The sequence below is a fragment of the Oncorhynchus nerka genome, linkage group LG13, assembly GCF_034236695.1.
Source record: "Oncorhynchus nerka isolate Pitt River linkage group LG13, Oner_Uvic_2.0, whole genome shotgun sequence".
Taxonomy (NCBI): domain Eukaryota; kingdom Metazoa; phylum Chordata; class Actinopteri; order Salmoniformes; family Salmonidae; genus Oncorhynchus; species Oncorhynchus nerka.
The window spans coordinates 53,273,415-53,294,767 of record NC_088408.1 but is presented as its reverse complement, the minus strand read 5'-3'; the positions used below and the strand labels follow the sequence as shown (position 1 = coordinate 53,294,767).

At 42.3% G+C, this 21,353-nt stretch overlaps 1 protein-coding gene across 4 annotated transcripts in view; it reads right to left on the bottom strand.

Moving 5' to 3' along the window:
• The window catches only part of mapkapk5 (MAPK activated protein kinase 5), a 39,645-nt gene extending 34,142 nt beyond the window's left edge, over positions 1 to 5,503 (bottom strand). For all 4 annotated transcript variants that reach the window (XR_003865142.2, XM_029677341.2, XM_029677342.2 and 1 more), the window contains exon 1: positions 5,357 to 5,503. Coding sequence is in view for 3 of the 4 variants with exons in the window: in XM_029677341.2 (XP_029533201.1) it covers positions 5,357 to 5,392 (36 nt within the window). In the remaining variant the exon portion in view is untranslated. The remainder of the gene's footprint in view (positions 1 to 5,356) is intronic.
• Positions 5,504 to 21,353: the final 15,850 nt, after the last annotated feature.

Here is a 21,353-nt window from a genome sequence, read left to right as displayed (position 1 = left end):
TGGAGAAGAAAGTAAAAGTGTAATATGTGTAATCTAAGAAAGCTAACATTTCATTTCCTTGCTCAGAACATGAACATATGAAAGTTGGTGGTTCCTTTTAACATGAGTCTTCAATATTCCCAGGTAAAAGGTTTTAGGTTGTAGTTATTATAGGAATTATAGGACTATTTCCCTCTATACCATTTGTATTTCATTAACCTTTGACTATTGGATGTTCTTATAGGCACTTTAGTATTGCTAGTGTAACAGTATAGCTTCCGTCCCTCTCCTCGTATTCAACGACAATTAGCGCGCGCTAACTAGCTAGCCATTTCACTTCGGTTACACGAGCCTCATCTCGGGAGTTGATAGGCTTGAAGTCATAAACAGTGCAATGCTTGACGCGCAACGAAGAGCTGCTGGCAAAACGCACTAAAGTGCTGTTTGAATGAATGTTTACGTGCCTGCTTCTGCCTACCACCACTCAGTCAGATACTTAGATACTTGTATGCTCAGTGAGATTATATGCAACGCAGGACACGCTAGATATCAAGTAATCTCATCAACCATGTGTAGTTAACTAGTGATTATGATTGATTGTTTTTTCTAAGATAAGTTTAAATGCTAGCTAGCAACTTACCTTGGCTTACTGCATTCGCGTAACAGGCAGTGCAACGAGAGAGAGGCAGGTCGTTATTGCATTGGACTGGTTAACTGTAAGGTTGCAAGATTGGATCCCCCGAGCCGACAAGGTGAAAGTCTGTCGTTCTGCCCCTGAACAAGGCAGTTAACCCATCGTTCCTAGGCCGTCATTGAAAATAAGAATGTGTTCTTAACTGACTTGCCTAGTTAAATAAACGTATAAAAATATTTATTTTTTTATATATATTTTTTTTAATTGGCCCCAAAATACCGATTTCCGATTGTTATGAAAACTTGAAATCGGCCAATCCGATTCGTCGGTCGACCTCTAACCTGTACAAAGCCAATCTGTAAATAGCACACTCAACTACCTCATCCCCATATTGATATTTATCTTCTTGCTCCTTTGCACCCCAGTATCTGTACTTGCACATCATCATCTGCACATCTATCACTCCAGTGTTAATGCTAAATTGTAATTATTTCACCTCCATTGCCTTACCTCCCTAATCTTCTCATTTGCACACACTGTACATAGATGTTTCTATTGTGTTATTGACTGTAAGTTTGTTTATGTGTAACTCTGTTGTTGTTTCTGTCACACTGCTTTCCTTTATCTTGGCCAGGTCGCAGTTGCAAATGAGAACTTGCTCTCAAATGGCCTGCCTGGTTAAATAAAGGTGAAATAAAATAAAATAAAAATAGACGAGTCATTCAAAAACCATGTTAACTATTATTGCAGGCATATTATTATTGTTATTGTGGACACCCCTTGAAATTAGCGGATTCGGCTATTTCTACAAATTCCGTTGCTAACATGTGTATAAATTTGAGCACACCGCCATGCAATCTCCATAGATCAACATTGGCTGTAGAAGAGCCCTACTGAAGAGCTCAGTGACTTTCAACACGGCACTATCATAGGATGACTACCTTTCCAACAAGTCAATTCGTCAAATTTCTGCCATGCTAGAGTTGCCCGGGTCAACTGTAAGTGCTGTTATTGTGAAGTGGAAACGTCTAGGAGCAACAACGGCTCAGCCGTGAAGTGATAGGCATCACAAGCTCACAGAACTGGACCACCGAGTGCTGAAGTGCATAAAAATAATCTGTCCTTAGTTGCAACACTCACTACCGAGTTCCAAACTGCACCTGGAAGGAATGTCAGCACAATAATTGTTCATCGGGAGCTTCATGAAATAGGCTTACATGGCCGAGAAGCTGTGCACAAGCCTAAGATCACCATGTGCAATGCCAAGCGTCGGTGGAGTGGTGTAAAGCTCGCCACCATTGGACTTTGGAGAAGTGGAAACGCGTTCTCTGGAGTAATGAATTACGGTTCACCATCTGGCAGTCCGACGGACAAATTTGGGTTTGGTGGATTCCAAGAGAACGCTACCTGCCCCCCTGCATAGTGTCAACTGTACAATTGGTGTAGGAAAAATAACGGTCTGGGGCTGTTTTTCATGGTATGGGCTAGTCCCCTTAGTTCCAGTGAAGGGAAATCTTAACACTACAGCATAAAATTACATTCTAGACAATTATGTGCTTCCAACTTTGTGGCAACAGTTTGGGGATGGCCTTTTCCTGTTTCAGTATGACAATGCCCCCATGCACAAAGCGAGGTCCATACAGAAATGGTTTGGTCTAGATCGGTGTGGAAGAACTTGACTGGCCTGCACAGAGACCTGATCTCAACCCCATTGAACACCTTTGAGATAATTGGAATGCCAACTGTGAGCCAGGCCTAATTGGCCAACATCAGTACCCGACCTCACTAATGCTCTCGTGGCTGAATGGAAGCAAGTCCTCGCAGCAATGTTCCAATATCTAGTGGAAAGCCTTCCCAGAAGAGTGAAGGCTGTTATAGCAGCAAAGGAGGGATTAACTCCATATTAATGCCTTGCCAAAATGACTATTGCCCTGTAGCACTCACGTCGGTAGCCATGAAGTGCTTTGAAAGGCTGATCATGACTCACATCAACACCATCATCCCGGAAACCATAGACCCACTCCAATTCGCATACCGTCCCAACAGATCCACATATGACGCAATCTCAATCACACTACACACTGCCTTTTCCCACATGGACAAAAGGAATATCTATGTGAGAATGCTGTTCAATGACCACAGCTCAACACCATATTGGCCACAAAGCTCATCACTAAGCTAAGGACACTGGGACTAAACACCTCACTCTGCAACTGAATCATGGACTTCCTGACGGGCCACTCTCAGATAGTAAGGGTAGGCAACAACATCTGCCACGCTGATTCTCAACACTGGAACCCCTCAGGGGTGCGTGCTTAGTCCCCTCCTGTACTCCCTGTTAACCCATGACTGTGTGGCCAAGCACGACTCCAACACCATCATTAAGTTTGCTGACAACACAACAGTGGTAGGCCTTATCACCGACAAGACAGCCTATAGGGAGGAGGTCAGAGACCTGGCAGCGTAGTGCCAGGACAACAACCTCTCCCTCAATGTTAGCAAGACAAAGGAGCCATCATGGACTACAGGGAAAGGAGGGCAGAACAGGGCCCCATTAACATCAGCGGGTCTGTAGTGAAGCGGGTCAAGAGTTTCAAGTTCCTTGGTGTCCACATCACCAACAAACTATCATGGTCCAAACACACCAGGACAGTCGTGAACCGGGCACAAAACACATTTTCCCGCTTAGGAGAATGAAAAGATTTGTCATGGGTTACCAGATCCTCAAAAGTTCTACAGCTGCACCCTCAAGAGCATCCTGACCGGTTGCATCACTGCCTGGTATGGCAACTGCTCGGCATCTAACCGTAAGGCGCTACAGAGGGTAGTGCGTACAGCCCAGTACATCACTGGAGCCAAGCTTCCTGCCATCCAGGACCGATATACCAAGTGGTGTCAGAGTTAGGCCCAAAAAATGGTCAGACGGCAAGCGGTACCGGAGCGCCATGTCTAGGTCCAAAAGGTTCCTTATCAGCTTCTACCCCCAAGCCATAAGACTGCTGGCCACCTGGACTATTTACATTAACTGACACCCCCCCTTGTTTTTACACCGCTGCTACTCGCGGTTTATTATCTATGCATAGTAACTTTACCCCTACCTTTATGTGCAAATCACCTTGACTAACCTGTACATTGACCAGGTACAGGTACCCCATGTATATAGCCTCGTTATTGTTATTTTATTGTGTAACTTATTTTTTACTTTAGCTTATTTAGTAAATATTTTCTTAACTCTATTTCTTGAACTGCAATGTTGGTGTAGGGCTTGTAAGTAAGCATTTCACTGTAAGGTCTACACCTGTTGTATTAGGCGCATGTGACAAATACAATTTGATTTGATGATTTTGGAATGAGAAGTTCAACAAGCAGGTGTCCACATACACTACATGACCAAAAGTAACTTTCAAAATACAGAAATCATACCCTTATGATCAAATCAAATGTATTCATATAGCCCTTCTTACATCAGCTGATATCTCAAAGTGCTGTACAGAAACCCAGCCTAAAACCGCAAACAGCAAACAATGCAGGTGTAGAAGCACAGTGGCTAGGAAAAACTCCCTAGAAAGGCTATGAGGGGTGGCCAGTCCTCTTCTGGCTGTGCCGGGTGGAGATTATAACAGAACATGGCCAAGATGTTCAAATGTTCATAAATGACCAGCATGGTCAAATAATAATAATCACAGTAGTTGTCGAGGGTGCAACAGGTCAGCACCAAATGAGTAAATGTCAGTTGGCTTTTCATAGCTGATCATTGAGAGTATCTCTACCGCTCCTGCTGTCTCTAGGGAGTTGAAAACAGCAGGTCTGGGACAAATAGCACGTCCGGTGAACAGGTCAGGATTCCATAGCCGCAGGCAGAACAGTTGAAACTGGAGCAGCAGCACGGCCAGGTGGACTGGGGACAGCAAGAGTCATGACGCATTTTGCTGCATCATACAGGGATGATCTGTATTTTTTTTTAAGTTACATATCTTAAACTTGATTGCAGATTTGATCCAAATATGTTGGGACTGTGTCAACTATGGACTAATAAAATAAATACCAAAATATACTTTTGGGTGGAGTGTTCCTTTAAGTGGAAAACCAAACCAGGAAAGTTTCATGTGAGATGAAAGAAAAAGTAAACTTTCCAAAACATGTCATATGTGTCATTTGAAAAGAGTATGTTATGCATGAAACATTTCTTCTAAACAACAATATCATACCATGAGGAACGAAATGTGTCTGCAATGGAAATAAACAACTGACATTAGTCTTTGAAGTACAATCTGACTCTTATCAAGTGACATTCCAATGCATTATGTAGTGACAGGAGGAATTGATAAGTTACATATCCGGATATTATTTCTGACGATAAATCGTATCATATCATTTTGACAATATCCTATTATTTTGCGCTAGCTACCTGCACCAAAACTCCTGTATTTTTCCTTAATAGCTGGTTCTAAATGTTATATTTAAATATGGAGCAAATTTGTTTTCAACAATTATTTCCATGTCTGATAAACTCGTTCTCTCATGCCTCTCGTGTCCTTCTGCAGCAATATGTTTGGAAACTCGAATCGCAATACATATAGCTATAATCGTGAGAAGCGCAATAAATATCTTATCGGCACCTAAATATCGTGATAATAGCCTGAGGTCCCTGGCCATTCCCAGCCCTAGCCTTATGACAACATTAGCAGCACATCCAACATGCAAACAATTGTTCTGTATTCAAATGAATCAACATTACAGTACCTTGATGAATTTGTCTGCGTTGTTATCCTCCGACATGATGTTCCACTGTGGTAGAATAACTTTAAATGATTTCTTTCACAGTTTACAATCAGAACAGTATTGTTAGTGTTAAATAGCTAATGTTTTCCCTGCCGGGAACAAGCTAATGGTGACAGGCCAACGCCATGGATGACGCTTGATGTTCGGTCAAAAAAAGCCAGTTGAATGCGTTTACTTTGGTAACCAGACTTGAAGACACCCAGCCGGAGAGAGATGCCTCATGCCAGTTCGTCTCACAAACTACAGTGCCTCCAACCTCTTCCGATCGTCCTAACTTGGCTGTATCGACCATGTAGAGCGACAAAGTCCCAACTGGTTGTATGTAAAGTCGTAAGGCGGACGGGCTCTAATAGGCGAGCTCACCACTTTTGGTGGGGTGCTGAATTGGGGACAAAGAGTTGGTTATTTTTAGCCAGCATCGGGTGCTATGCTTTTGAGCACTTAGCTACTGTACTTGCCTAGCTACAGCAGTAGCAAGATAGCCACAGGACACGCACCGGTCTAATGAGCGTGACCCTTCGTCTCGGGGTTCGTTACTGTTAAATGCAAGCAAACTGGCTAAGTGAAATGCGTTGTTGAGAGACCTCATGTGAACATGAAGCGGGGGAGGTTCGCCGAGTACCAAAACTCGTCGACGCTAACTTAATTAGCTCGCTAAAAGAGCCTGGCTTGCTAGCAAACCGTCCCAACCATTATTTGCCAGAGAGTGTAAAAGTGAATAGTCATCCAGGTTATATATCACTTAGCTAAACGATAATAAAGATGAATCGTATAGTGACTTAAACCCTAGCAAACTAGCTACGGTTCTTGTCAAAGGAAAAATTGTGTCTAACTAAACAAGAACGGCCTATAACGAACGCCTGATGAAAATTATACATATTTGAAGACATTACAATTCAAAATATTTGAGGATTGTCATCACGAAACATTTCAATATCATAGTAAAATATATTAGTAGCATTGAGCCCGGTTCACTTATCACATTTGCGCCTTTTTTATGAAAACAGGCAGGAAAAAGACAGACATTTGTTGGGCCTTTGGGGTCCATCCTGTTCAATTCGAGAACAAAGAGGCCGTGCTCTATCTCTAGCGGTGTTTGAAAGGATCAAAACCGTAATGTATCAAGGGTAAATTGTGACTGTACCTGACCTACAAATAATAACGAGTAGTTATTTATGATGCAGTGTTCTTTGTAGGTCAGTCAGTTGGCAGTCGCCTGTACTGTCGGCAGTAATGACGTCAAACAAGACCAGATGTTGAGTGTTGGGCACATTCGTTGCCCAGGCGTTTCTGACGCATACCAGGTCCTACAACGCCTGAATAGGTATTTTAGGCCTAAAGAAGTTTAAGGAAAACATCAACTCAAATAGTTTATTTTGTGATAACCACCCAGAAACAGTGTTGCATCGTATTTATGTAAGAAAACTGTGGCAAGACATCAGTAGATTTATAATTGAACACATTTATGAAGATCTTACACTATTGTGGAGATATGTACTTCTTGGATTCTTTACCTACGATAGAAATAAGCTGAAACATTTTTATGTAATTCATTTCATTCTTTTGGCCAAATTTCATATTCACAAAGGTAAATGTACAATTACCTTACAAAAATAAATTGAACTGTATTTTAAGACGATTAAATACTCTACTAACAAAAAAAAGCTGTTGAAATAATACGTGTATGTATGTAACCCCTAGCCCTGTAATATTATTAATATATACTTCTGTTCCCACATGTATTTCCTGTATTGATTTGTTTTTACGCATCAACTAACCACATCACATTGTAATGAAACAGTCTCGAACCCTCGACCTTCTAGCCCGAAGTCCAGTGCGCTATCGACTGTGCCTCAAAAGCATGCTCAAGTGGCAGAGTTGATATCCGCGCTTATAAACCCAGGGTCAATAAAATATGTTAGAGAATTATGTCAGTAAATTACCCAGTTGATAATGTGCTATGCAACCTATGGGCGCATTCCTCTGCCCAGGCGTTGCTGATGCATGCAAGATCGTACAACGACTGGATATGTATTTTACTTATCAGCTTACGTTACAGCAATCTGTCAGTCGATGACGTGGCACTCAACCATTGGTTGATACATGCAATGTCTTTATTTTATTTAACCTTTATTTAACTAGGCATGTCAGTTAAGAACAAATATATTATTTACAATGACAGCCTACCAAATGGCAAAAGGCCTCCTGCGGGGACGGGGGCCTGGGATTAAAAAAATAAATGCAATATAAATATAGGACAAAACACACATCACAACAAGAGAGACACAACACTACATAAAGAGGGACCTAGACATCAACATAAGGCAGCAACACAACATGACAAAAACATGGCAGCAACACAACATGGTAGCAGCACCAAAACATGGCACAAACAAAGGTCAAGAAGGTAGAGACAACAATACATAATACAAAGCAGCCACAACTGTCAGTAAGAGTGTACATGATTGAGTCTTTGACCTAGGGCTGGGCAATGTGGTCAAAATATCATATCACATTTTTGACGGTTTGACAGTCTTTTATGTTTTTGAATAATAAACGTTCTAAATTACCCTAGGGTGGCAACAAATACATTATAAGTGATTTCAGTGGGGCTTTATACATTCTGATTGAACAGAATAAAACAATATAACTTAAACTAAAAGTAATTTGCTGCATTTTCATCCATTTCTGCATTTACTACACTTTTGTTATCATCTCCAAATTGTGCCATGTAGAGCTGACTGGTAAATATGGGCAAACAATCTAGGCCTAGTTTATTGGTGAACTGTTTGAATCATGGAAATATAAAGATTATTATAATTCAATAGTTGGAATATAGTGGGCAGCACTTTGAATATATTGTTTGAAATTACAAATTAATAAACCAGAGAGGAATTATATGGGTTCAGTGGTTCAGCCTAATAGTTCGGTTCTAGGCAGTCTTGTATCTATTCCAATTCAAGCCAACCCCATGGTATTTTCTAATAGCTACCTGCTGAGCATGGCATGTTCTTCAAAGAGACTGTCTGAAATCCCACAGCTGCAGCTCTGGGGAAAATAATGTGTATTGTATCTTTCTTCTGTACCAACATGGACATTCTGGTTATAACTGAATCTTGGTTAAAGGAGTCTATGCCGGACTCTGGTGTGTCTCTGAATGATTATAATGTTTTTAGTATGACAAAGTTGGCATAAAGAGCCATTTAAATGTTTCTGTATCCATTACCACCTCTGAGCTAAATCTAACTCAGCTGATAACTAAACCAACTCGCTCCAACTTTAAACACCCTAACAAATCTACTCTTTTAGATATTATTCTAACAAATGCTCCTCATAATTGTACAGCCAATGGGATATTTGCTAATGAGTTCAGTGACCATTGTCCCGTTTCCTGCACAAGAGGTGTTTAGATACCTAAATCTCACTCATGCAGTGTTACAAATAGACATTTTTATATTTTAATGAGCAATATTTTGTGTCTGAGCTGGGGTTGAGTGTCTGGTGGATTGTGCCAACCATCACTGACTCCGATCAGGCCCTTAATTGTTTCCCAATTTAATTTCGTTGCAGATAAACATGTTCTGTACAAAAAGATAAGGGTAAAAAAACAGATATAATCCTTGGTTTACGCATGAATTGTCTTAAATTAAAGGAAATAAATGTAGCGTGGGTTAAGACTGACTGATTCTACGTCTGATTGGCAGTCTTTCAGACAATGAGAAATAGATTTCTATCCCTGGTTAAAAAATCAACATATTCCTTGAATTGTGTATCTGAGAGTGGTGGTAATCCAGCTAATTTCTGCAAAGTGGTCAAATCTTTTAAACAAAACTGCACCCCCTCGTTACTGCTTTTAATAACCATTTGGCTTCAGCTGGCCAAAAATGTGTGGTGCTTTTAATAACCAAATCCAATATCCAAACAATTGTTCTGTATTCAAGTGAATCACCCTTACCTTGATTAATTTGTCTGTGTTGTTATCCTCCGACATGATGTTCTACTACGGTCAAAATTTGTGGTGCTTTTAATTACCATTTTGCTTCAGCTGGCCACAAATGTGTGGTGATTTTACGATCAAAACCGCAATATATCATGGGTATATTGTGACTGACTGATCTACAAATAAAAATGATTTGTATGATACAAGGTGATTTGTAGTCGGCAGTCATCCACAGTCATTTTCATGGTATTGAACACGGCCACTCTTTTAACCTGCAATGTTAATTCTCCTAACCTGCTGCGTAAGTTCTCCTAACCGCCCACAGAAAAGTAATTTCTGTATCGACGTAATTTCTGCATGAAAAGGGTTTCCCCGACTACCATAGTGCCCTTCGAATAGCTGCGGGAAGTAGGGGTGATGAGGGTGCTGTAGGAAATGCAATAAAACATTTATTTGTTTTCCTTCTTCACCAAAGTAGTGCAGAGAAATCCTTGTTGAATGCCTGCTCCAGCGTGCTCAGGACCTCAGACTGGGGTGAAGGTTGACCTTCTAACAGGACAACGACCCTAGCACACAGCCAAGACAACGCAAGAGTGGCTTCCGGACAAGTCTGAAATTCCTTGAGTGGCCCAGCCAGAGCCCGGACTTGAACCCGATCTAACATCTCCGGAGAGACCTGAAGAGCCGTGCAGCGACACTTCCCATCCAACCTGACAGCTTGAGAGGATCTGCAGAGAAGAATGGGAGAAACTCCCCAAATGTGACCCATTTCAGGAAACTATGCATATGTTGCAAGTCACGACTTCACAGGAGAGCCATTTGACCGTAAACATGCCTTAATACGTGCCTTAATAACAAACTTTTATGCCGTCTGTAAATGCGAATAAAGTTGTTAAATTACGAGCCTAGTTGGTATAGCATAAGAAAAAGGCTGAGATAATGTGTGGGGTGGACCTGCCGAGAGATGAGTTTCAGATTGGTCTGCGGTGTAGCATCTTGTGTCTATAAAACAAGCTGCTCGATATACATAGATAATCCTTTATACAAAAAAAATCATAAGATATAACAGTAGGTATGGAGAACTGCAAATATGTTGCTATTGCTCTCAATAACATTGCTGTCCTGATTTTATCAGGCGCTATCGACTATGGACTACTTTCTGAAGGACGATAGTGCCAAGCTGACTTTCTCTGACTGAAAATGAATCAGACGATGAGGAAACCCCTGATTTAGGTAAAAACATATTTGGTGAACTTTAGCTAATGTTAATGGGACGTGTTAGCAGTTGATGTTATTATTCAATAACACAGACCCCAAAGCAAATCAGGGGGAGGAAAATAGGTTTATTCAAAGAGAACAAATCATGCAGGGTGGTAGATGGTAGATGTTCATGCTCCCCTGTCCTTGGTGATTCTCTCCACAGAACAAAGGGATAGGATGTAGTTTTATAACTCAGCCCTAGCCTGTGGTTGACAATTACAATTCCTTGTCTCTGGCCCATTGATATTACAGAAAAACAACTATTTCCATTGACTTCTTGTCCTCTTGACCTCTCATACTCTGCTTTGTGTATTTATCTTGGAAATATTCTTACACTTCCCCTAGACCATTTAAAAAATATATATACTTAAAATGTATTTTTAGAAAACATGAAAAAATAGACAGTATAAAAAACATTAGCAGTAAGCATAAAATCATTCACATCATCTGTGATCTTGTATCATTTCAAGAACAGTCCTTGGATCAAGGGATATTGCTTCAGACTGTAGATTCTCATAACCTGTAATTAAGGAAACAAAAAAGTGAAAGTAACATGTCCTGCTTTCAAGAGAAATTGATATTTCACATATATTTCCCTAATTACACATGTCCCGATATTTCAGGAAAACGTTGGACATTTCACCTAGATATCCCTAATATGATGACAGTAGTGTACCACATAGAAGCTTATCAGGTTCTGATCATCTTACTATGCTTCTGCACCCGAGATTGGCCCCTGATTGCTAATCAATTCTTTCCAACGGATGACTCTTAATAAACCCAGCAGAGACCTCCAGCCTACACCTCTCTACTTTAAAAGGGTTCTTCATATCACTAGACAGGGAATTAAAATATTTTTCATGCTTACATCCGAAGGAGCTGTCCCGCCCTTTTCCAGAGTGGTTTTCTCACTTAACAATGGCATTATATTAACTTCAAGTTGTATAATATATATCTCTGTTTCTATATTTATTTAACCCCTATATATATATATATATATATATTAGGTTCCGGCCATGGCGCCGGGCTGAACGCCGTGCCTGGACTGGGCACCGGCGCAGAGGCCTCCGGCCCTGGAGCTGAGTTGGACGCCGTACCTGGACTAGGCACCGGCGCAGAAGAAGGCTCCGGACATGGAGCTTGACTGGACATCGTGCCTGGACTGGCCACCGGCACAGAGTAAGGCTCCTGCCCTGAAGCGGGACTGGACACCGTCCCTGTACTGGGCATCGGTGCAGAGGAAGGCCATGGAGCAGGACTGGACACCTTGCCTGGAAGCTCCGGACCCTCCACAGCCCGGAACTTCGCTGGAGGTTCCGGGCTGTGGACCGTCGCGGGAGGTTCTGGATTGTGGACCGTCGCGGGAGGTTCCGGACTGTGGAACGTCGCTGGAGGTTCCGGCCTGTGGAACGTCGCTGGAGGTTCCGGCCTGTAGACCGTCGCGGGAGGTTCCGGACTGTAGACCGTCGCGGGAGGTTCCGAACCGGTGACCGTCGCGGGAGGTTCCGGACCGTTGATCGTCGCTGGAGGTTCCGGACCGGGGACCGTCGCGGGAGATTCCGGGCCGGGAACCGTCGCGGGAAGCTCCGGACCGGGAACCGTCGCCGGAAGCTCCGGACCGGGAACCGTCGCCGGAAGCTACGGATGGAGATCTGATGTGTTGAGCCGGTACAAGTGGCACCGGACTGGTGACATGCACCTCAGGGCGAGTGCGGGAGCAGGCACAGGGTGTACCGGACTGGGGAGGTGCACTGGAAATCTGATGTGTGGAGCCGGCACAGGTTACACCAGACTGCTAACCGGATCTTCTGTTCGAATGTCTTCCACTATCCGCTGCTCCGCCGACCACCCCTCGTGCCCCCCCCAAAGAAATCTTGGGGTTTCTGTGGCCGCGGTCCCGGCGTCGTCGCTGTCCTTCCACCTTCCTTGGTGTCTCCTTCCAAGGAAGGGTCTCACAACCACCCATAATTTCTTCCCAGGTCCAAAACTCCTTTGCCTCCGTCACATGCTGCTTGGTCCTTTGTTGGTGGAATATTCTGCCACGATAGTCGTAGTGAGCAGACCAAGGTGCAGCATGAGTATAGTTCCACATATTTTTAACCTCTCTGGGATATTCGAGACGGTAGCATCCCACCCCGCCAACAGCCAGTGAAAGTGCAGGGCGCCAAATTCAAAACAACAAAAATCTCATAATTAAAATTCCTCAAGCATACAAGTGTTTTACACAATTTTAAAGATAAAATTCTCGTTAATCCAGCCACAGTATCTGATTTCAAAAAGGCTTTACAGCGAAAGCACCACAAACGATTATGTTAGCTCACCACCAAGTCACAGAAAAACACAGCCATTTTTCCAGCCAAAGAGTGGAGTCACAAAAAGCAGAAATATAGATAAAATGAATCACTAACCTTTGATGATCTTCATCAGATGACACTCATAAGACTTCATGTTACACAATACATGTATGTTTTGTTCGATAAAGTGAATATTTATATCCAAAAATCTCATTTTACATTGGCTTGTTATGTTCAGTAGTTCCAAAACATGCAGTGATTTTGCAGAGAGCCACATCAACATTGATAAAAGATACAACTATTATACATGGAAATTTAGATAAACTTCTCCTTAATGCAACGGCTGTTTCAGATTTCTAAAAACTTTACGAAAAAAACAAACCTTGCAATAATCTGAGTACGGCGCTCAGAGCCCAAACCAGCCAAAAAGATATCCGCCATATTGTGTAGTCAACATTAGTCAGAAATAGCATTATAAATATTCACTTACCTTTGATGATCTTCATCAGAATGCACTCCCAAGAATCCCAGTTCCACAATAAATGTTTGATTTGTTCGATAATGTCCATCATTTATGTCCAAATAGCTACTTTTGTTAGCACGTTTTGTAAACAAATCCAAAGCCACAAAGCGCGTTCACTAGGAGCAGACGAAATGTCAAAAAGTTCCGCTACAGTCCGTAGAAACATGTCAAACGATGTATAGAATCAATCTTTAGGATGTTTTTAACATAAATCTTCAATAATGTTCCAACCGGAGAATTGCTTTGTCTGCAGAAATGCAATGGAAAGGCAGCTACCTCTCACATGACCGCACGTCACGAGCCTGTGGCACTCTGCCAGACCACTGACTCAAAGAGCCCTTATGAGCCCCTCCTTTACAGTAGAAGCCTCAAACACGTTTCTAAAGACAGTTGACATCTAGTGGAAGCCTTAGGAAGTGCAACATGACCAATATCCCACTGCATCTTCAATAGGGGCGGAGTTGAAAATCGACCAACCTCAGATTTCCCACTTCCTGGTGGATTTCTTTCTCAGGTTTTCACCTGCCATATGAGTTCTGTTATACTCACAGACATCATTCAAACAGTTTTAGAAACGTCAGAGTGTTTTCTATATATGCATATTCTAGCTTTTATGGCTGAGTAGCAGGAGGTTTACTCTGGGCACCTTATTCCTCCAAGCTACTCAATACTGCCCCCTAGTCACCAAGAAGTTTTAATCTCCGTGAAACAAACAAAACAATAAACCAATAACGAAACGTGAAGTCATGAAGTGCGCACAGGCAACTAAACACAAACAATGTCCCACAAACACAGGTGGGAAAAATGTCTACTTAAATTGATCCCCAATTAGAGACAGCGATTTTCCAGCTGCCTCTAATTGGGAACCATACAAAACACCAACATAGAAAATATAAACTAGAACACCCCCTAGTCACGCCCTAACCTACTACACCATAGAGAAACAAGGGCTCTCTATGGACAGGGCGTGACAGAATTAACCTAAGATAATCTTTCACTTAGTCACGCAATTTTACAACGAACTAAGATGTTTGGTGCAGTATTTTTCAATGAAAAATGTACATGAAAACGAGTCTTCTCTCGTTCAATGACAAAGACTTTATTGACGAATCCCTACTGTTGACCAATCACCGACGAAGGAGCGTAGACTTAGGTTGCCCTCCAGAAAAGAAAACGGTGTCCCCGAACAGTAGTAATTGTGTCCCCGAACAAGTCCAAAACTCACAAAAATGTCCTCATAATATAGGCACAAACTTTACCGAAACGTTCAGCTGGGAAGCATGCCTTAAGTGTGTTTACAGTAGAGTACATCTTGTCATTATTTTGTTTGTCTTAAATTAAATAAGCCAGTTAACTTTGATTATTTAATGTCATACAACATTATTTAAGAAACAATCACTTGATTGGGGCATCCAGAACTCGCTATTTCGTGCCTTCAGAAAGTATTCAGATCCCTTGCCTTTTCCACATTTTGTTAGGTTACAGCCTTATTCTAAAATTGACTATATTGTTTTTTTCCCTCATCAACCTACACACAATACCCCGTAACGTTTAAAGAAAAAACAGGTTTTTAGAAATGTTTGCTAATAAAAAATGTAATAAAAACGGAAATATTACATTTACATAAGTACTCAGACCCTTTGCTCAGTACTTTGTTGAAGCATCTTTGGCAGCAATTACTTGAGTCTTCTTGGGTATGACGCTACAAGCTTGGCACACCGGTATTAGGGGAGTTTCTCTCCTTCTTCTCTGCAGATCCTCTCAAGCGCTGTCAGGTTGGAAGGTGAGCGTTGCTGCACAGCTATTTTCAGGTCTCTCCAGAGATGTTCGATTGGGTTCATTTCCGGGCTCTGACTGGGCCACTCAAGGACATTCAGAGACTTGTCCCGAAGCAACTCCTGCTTTGTCTTGGCTGTGTGCTTAGGGTCGTTGTCCTGTTGGAAGGTGAACCTTCGCCCCAGTCTGAGGTCCTGAGCGCTCTGTAGCAGGTTTTCATTAAGGATCTTTCTGTACTTCGCTCAGTTCATGTTTGCCTCGATCCTGACTAGTCTCCCAAACTTCTTCCATTTAAGTATGTTGGAGGCTACAGTGTTCTTGGGGACCTTCAATGCTGCAGAAATCGTTTGGTTCACCTAACCCAGATCTGTGCCTTGAGATACACTATCAACTGTGGGACCTTATATAGACAGGTGAGTGCCTTTCCAAATCATGTCCAATCAATTGAATATACCACAGGTGGACTCCAATCAAGTTGTAGAAACATCTCAGGGATGATCAATGGAAACAGGATGCACCTGAGCTCAATTTCGAGTCTCATAGCAAAGGGTCTGAATACTTATGTAAATAAGTTTTTATTTTTTATAAATTTTCAAACATTTCTGAAAATCTGTTTTTGCTTTGTTATTATGGGGTTATCACCTCAGTCACTGTGAAGACAGCTGCTTGTCTCTGCTCCTCTGATTTGTTTGCGTGTCTTGAAAGTCCTGTAAATGACAACGTGTAAAAAAAACCTCATAATAAACAATATAAATATATTTATGAACATCATATCAACTTTGCACAGCACTATAACAACTGTGTCAGTCCTATCAAAAGATGAGTACTCACATTGTGTGGCACAGTAAAGCCGATGTTTTATAAATCATTTACTGCACCCGAGGTCTGTCAAGGATCTGGAAATTCTTCTAAAGAATAAATACATTTGGCAGATTAGGATTGGGAGCATGTCTGTCCCAGAGAAAGCCACAATTGGTGATCTGTGTTCTGGGCTAACTGGGAGACAGAAGCTAGCTAAGATTATCTACTAGATAGCTAAAGCCTCAAGCCAGCTCGCCAGAAAATTAATTTGACTTAAACTAACGTTACCTCTAAATTACAAGATAATGTATATGGCTTGGGTGGTTGGGGTCTTTGCCGATTTCCTGAGCCTTCTTTTCATACCGCCTGATATAAAGGTCCTGGTTGGCAGGGAGCTCGGCCCCAGTGATGTACTGGGCTTTCTGCACAACCCTCTGTAGCGCCATGCGATCGAGGGCAGTGCTGTTGCCATACCAAGCAGTGATGCAGCCAGTCAATATGCTCTCAATGGTACAGCTATAGAACCTTTTCAGGATTTGAGGGCCCATGGCAAACTTTTTCAATCTCCTGATGGGGAAGAGGCATTGTCGCGCCTTCTTCACAACTGTGCGTGTGTGTTAGGACTATTTTAAGTCTTGATTTGGACACCAAGGAACTGAAGCTGTCTACTTGCTCCACTGCCACCCCATCGATGTGGATGGAGGCGTGCTCACCCTCCTGTAGTCCATGATCAGCTCCTTGGTCTTGCTGACGTTGAGGGAGAGGTTGTTGCTCCAACATCACACTGCCAGGTCACTGACCTCCTCCATGTAGGCTGACTCATTGTCGCCCGTGGTCAGGCCTACCACCATGGTGTAGTCAGCAAACTTGATAATGGTCTTGGTCGTGCATGGCCACACAGTCGTGGGTGAACAGGGAGTACAGGAGGAGACTAAGCACACACCCCTAAGGGGCCCCTGTGTTAAGGGTCAGCTTGGTGGTGGTGATGTTGCCCACCCTAGACCCCCAAAATGGGTCTAGGGTGGCTGGGAAGGTGGAGATAATGTGTGTCATAACCAGCATCTCAAAGCACTTCATGATTACAGAAGTTAGTGCTACAGGATGGGAGTCATTGTAGCATGAAGCCTTAGAGTTCTTATAAACAGGAATGATTGTGGTCATCTTAAAACATGTGGGGATTCCAGACTGGGACAAGGAGAGGTGAAAATGACAGTGAATATGTTGTTCTGCGCATTCTCCGAGAATGTGCCCTGGAATACCGTCGTGGCCCGCGGCCTTGCGGGTATTGACTTCATTAAAGACTCTTCTCACATCGGTCTCGGAGAGCGAGATCACCCAAGTCCTCTGGGTCGGTGACAGCCCTCACGCCCGGCTCAATGTTGTTGTAGCCAAAGTGTGCATAAAATCCATTGAGTTCGTCTTGTAGAGAGGCATTGTTGGGCAGATCACAGTTGGGCCCTAATCTATGGATTTCACATCACTGGGTAGAGGTGCAGCCATTGGCCCACCCACTTGGGAGTCAGGCCCAGCCAATCAGAATTAGTTTATCCACACAAAATGGCATTATTACAGACATAAATACTCCTCTGCACCCCGACCCGCCTCCCTTCAGACAATCCCGTAGGTGAAGAGGCCGGCTGCGGAGGTCCTGGGCAGGCGTGGTTACAAGTGGTCTACGGTTGTGAGGCCGGTTGGATGTACTGCCAAATTCTCTAAAACGACGTTGGAGGTGGTTTATGGTAGAGAAATCCACATTGAATTATCTGGCAACAGCTCTGGTGGACATTCCTGCAGTCATCATGACAATTGCACGCTCCCTTCAAACTTGAGACATCTGTGGCATTGCGTTATGTGACAAAACTGAACATTTTAGAGTTGCATTTATATTGTTGGTCAGTGTAGTTGGCTAAAGTAATGAGACAGGATTAAAAAAAGTCCACATGAACAGGAGATGTGTCAAAATGTTAGGTGTAAGATTGAACTTTTTCAAGTTAAGGGTAGAATATTCAAATGGTAACAGGTTAGGTAATAGCATGATGTGAACCACCCATACCCACATTTGATTTGGTTATAGCACAAAAATAGGAGTTCCATTGCATGGATTTTGGTCTGTAGATGGAGTTTTATTGGATTTAAAAAAAACTGTTGTCAATAGAAGGGGCGGAAAGTAGCCTAGCAGGGTCAGAGTGTTGGGCCAGTAACCAAAAGATTGCTGGATCAAACCCCCGAGAGGTTGGGTTAAATGTGGAAGACACATTTCAGTTGAATGAATTCAGTTGTACAACTGACTAGTTATCCCTCTTTCCCTTATGGTAGTCAATCCTACACACTACAGTTATGCCAGGTTAAATGCCATTTAGGCTTAAACCGATCTCTTTCCCAATCTAACTCTATTAATGTCTTCTATCTTGTATTTGTTTCAGGCAACCGATTCCACCCAACAAGCAAGATTAAATCACTCGCCAGTGATAACAATGTCCAACCCCAGGCTCCCAAGCAGGACAAGAGGGCCTCTGTTCCACCCCCCAAAATGAGAAAAGTCAGACTCCTCAACGGACATAGATAACCTAACCCTCTTGCATCCAAAAGTAAGGCTCATTTAGGTTTTATTACTGCTACAAAAATTGCCCCTCTTGTGTTCAATGAACAGTGATTGTCGGAATTTATTATTCACATGATATCCAGAAGTCAAAGGTGACAAAGAACACAGCTGAAGAGTTCCTTAAACAGTACCGGTCATCAGACAGCATAAAGCTCACGAACAAGTGGATGAATTGGAGCAGGAGATCTCCAAATTTTCACAGGATAACTTTGAACTGAAACAGCAGAATGACACATGGAAGGAGATTGTTCTTCAATGTAATACTGAGCAATAGTCTTGACTCTTATCGGCTGATATAACGACACAAGGCGAGACACAGATGCAGATGGTTTGAGCTCTGATATTTATTATAATCCAAGGAGTGGGCAAAGGCAGGTTGGGGACAGGCAAGAGTTCATAAATCTTCTTAAGGATCGGCCCCTTTTTTCCCCAATTTTCATCTAAAATGACATACTCAAATCTAACTGCCTGTAGCTCAGGCCCTGAAGCAAGGATATGCATATTCTTGGTACCATTTATAAGGAAACACTGAAGTTCGTGGAAATGTGAAAGGAATGTAGGAGAACATAACACAATATATCTGGTAAAAGATAATACAAAGGAAAATAAATGTTATTTTGTATTTTTTTTGTACCATCATCTTTGAAATGCAAGAGAAAGGCAAAAATGTATTATTCCAGCTTTGATTTTGGCACTTGATGGCAGCAGCGAATGTGCAAAGTTTTAGCCTGATCCAATGAACCATTGCATTTCTGTTCAAAATGTTGTATCTAGATTTCCCAAATGTGCCTAATTTGTTTATTAATAACTTTATGTTCAAAATTGTGCACTCTCCTGAAACAATAGCATGATATTTCACTGTAAAGCTACTGTAAATTGGACAGTGCAGTTAGATTAACAAGAATAAGCTTTCTGCCAATAGCACATATGTCCTGGGAAATTCTCTTGTTACTTACAACCTCATGCTAGTCGCATTGGGCTACATTAGCTCAACCGTCCCGTGGAAGGGACACCGATCCCGAAGAAGTCATAAGTCAGAGTCCAAAACGGTACAGGGCAGCAGGCAGGCTTGAGGTCAAGCAGAATAGTCAGGCAGACGGGCTCAGTCAGGACAGGCAGGGGTCAGAACCAGGACGACGAGAAAAACAGAGACTGGGGAAAACTAGGCGCAAAAACCACTGGTTGACTTGCCAAACAAGATGAACTGGCACAGACAGACAGAAAACACAGCTATAAATACACAGGGGATAATGGGGAAAATGGGCAATGTCCACATACTTTTGGTCATGTAGTGTACCTAATTACCATTTTGGGGGGTAACTAAAACTATTTTGCTTATATTATAAATCTGGAAACACTGGGCAGTTACTTTAAACATGGCATCCATATAGTAGGCCTATTTCTCAATCTAACTGTGTTTTTGAAGGCACTATTCTACATTTGTGGAAATATTTCAGTTAAGGTTAAGGTTTTGCGGCCGGAGTCTGCACCTTTGGGGGGGTACTGTCACGTTCTGACCTTTATTTCCTTTGTTTTGTCATTATTTAGTATGGTCAGGGCGTGAGTTGGGGTGGGCAGTCTGTTTGTTTCTCTATGATTTGGGGATTTCTATGTTTCGGCCTAGTATGGTTCTCAATCAGAGGCAGGTGTCATTAGTTGTCTCTGATTGAGAATCATACTTAGGTAGCCTGGGTTTCACTGTTTGTTTGTGGGTGATTGTCTATGTTAGTTGCTTGTGTCAGCACAGTTCTCATTATAGCTTCACGGTCATTATTCGTTTATTGTTTTGTATAGTTTGTATTCAGTGTTCAGTGCTTTCTTTTATAAAAAAATATCATCATGAACACATACCACGCTGCATTTTGGTCCACTTCATACGACGATCGTGACAAGACTATAGCACTCCTCATTTCACTAGCATAACTAATGACTAATAATAGTCAAGTTTATAATTGATACTATTTTTACTAAGTCCTACAATGTAGAATTATAGTGAAGACATCAAAACTATGAAATACACACATATGGCATCATGTAGTAACCAAAAAAGTGTTAAACAAATCAAAATACAGTATATTTTATATTTGAGATTCTTCAAATAGCCACCCTTTGCCTTGATGACAGCTTTGCACACTCTTGGCATTTTCTCAACCAGTTTCACCTGGAATGCTTTTCCAAATGTCTTGAAGGAGTTCCCACATACGTTGAGCACTTGATGGCTGCTTTTCCTTCGCTCTGCGGTCTGACTCATCCAAACCATCTCAATTTGGTTGAGGTCAGGGGGATTGTGGAGGCCAGGTCATCTAATGCAGCACTCCATCACTCTCCTTCTTGGTAAAATATCCCTTACACAGTCTGGAGGTCTCATTGTCCTGTTGAAAAAAAACTGATAGTCCCACGAAGCCAAAACCAGATGGGGATGGCGTATCGCTGCAGAATGTTGTGGTAGCCATGCTGGTTAAGTGTGCCTTGAAATCTAAATAAATCACAGACAGTGTCACCAGCAAAGCACCCCCACACCATAACACTTCCTCCTCCATGCTTTACGGTGGGAAATACAATAGCAGAGATCATCCGTTCACCCAACACCGGTGTCCATTAGTAGTGGTTTCTTTGCAGCAATTTGACCATGAAGGCCTGATTCACACAGTCTCCTCTGAACAGTTGATGTTGAGATGTGTCTGTTACTTGAACTCTGTGAAGCATTTATTTTGGCTGCAATTTCTGAGGCTGGAAACTCTAATGAACCTATCCTCTGCAGC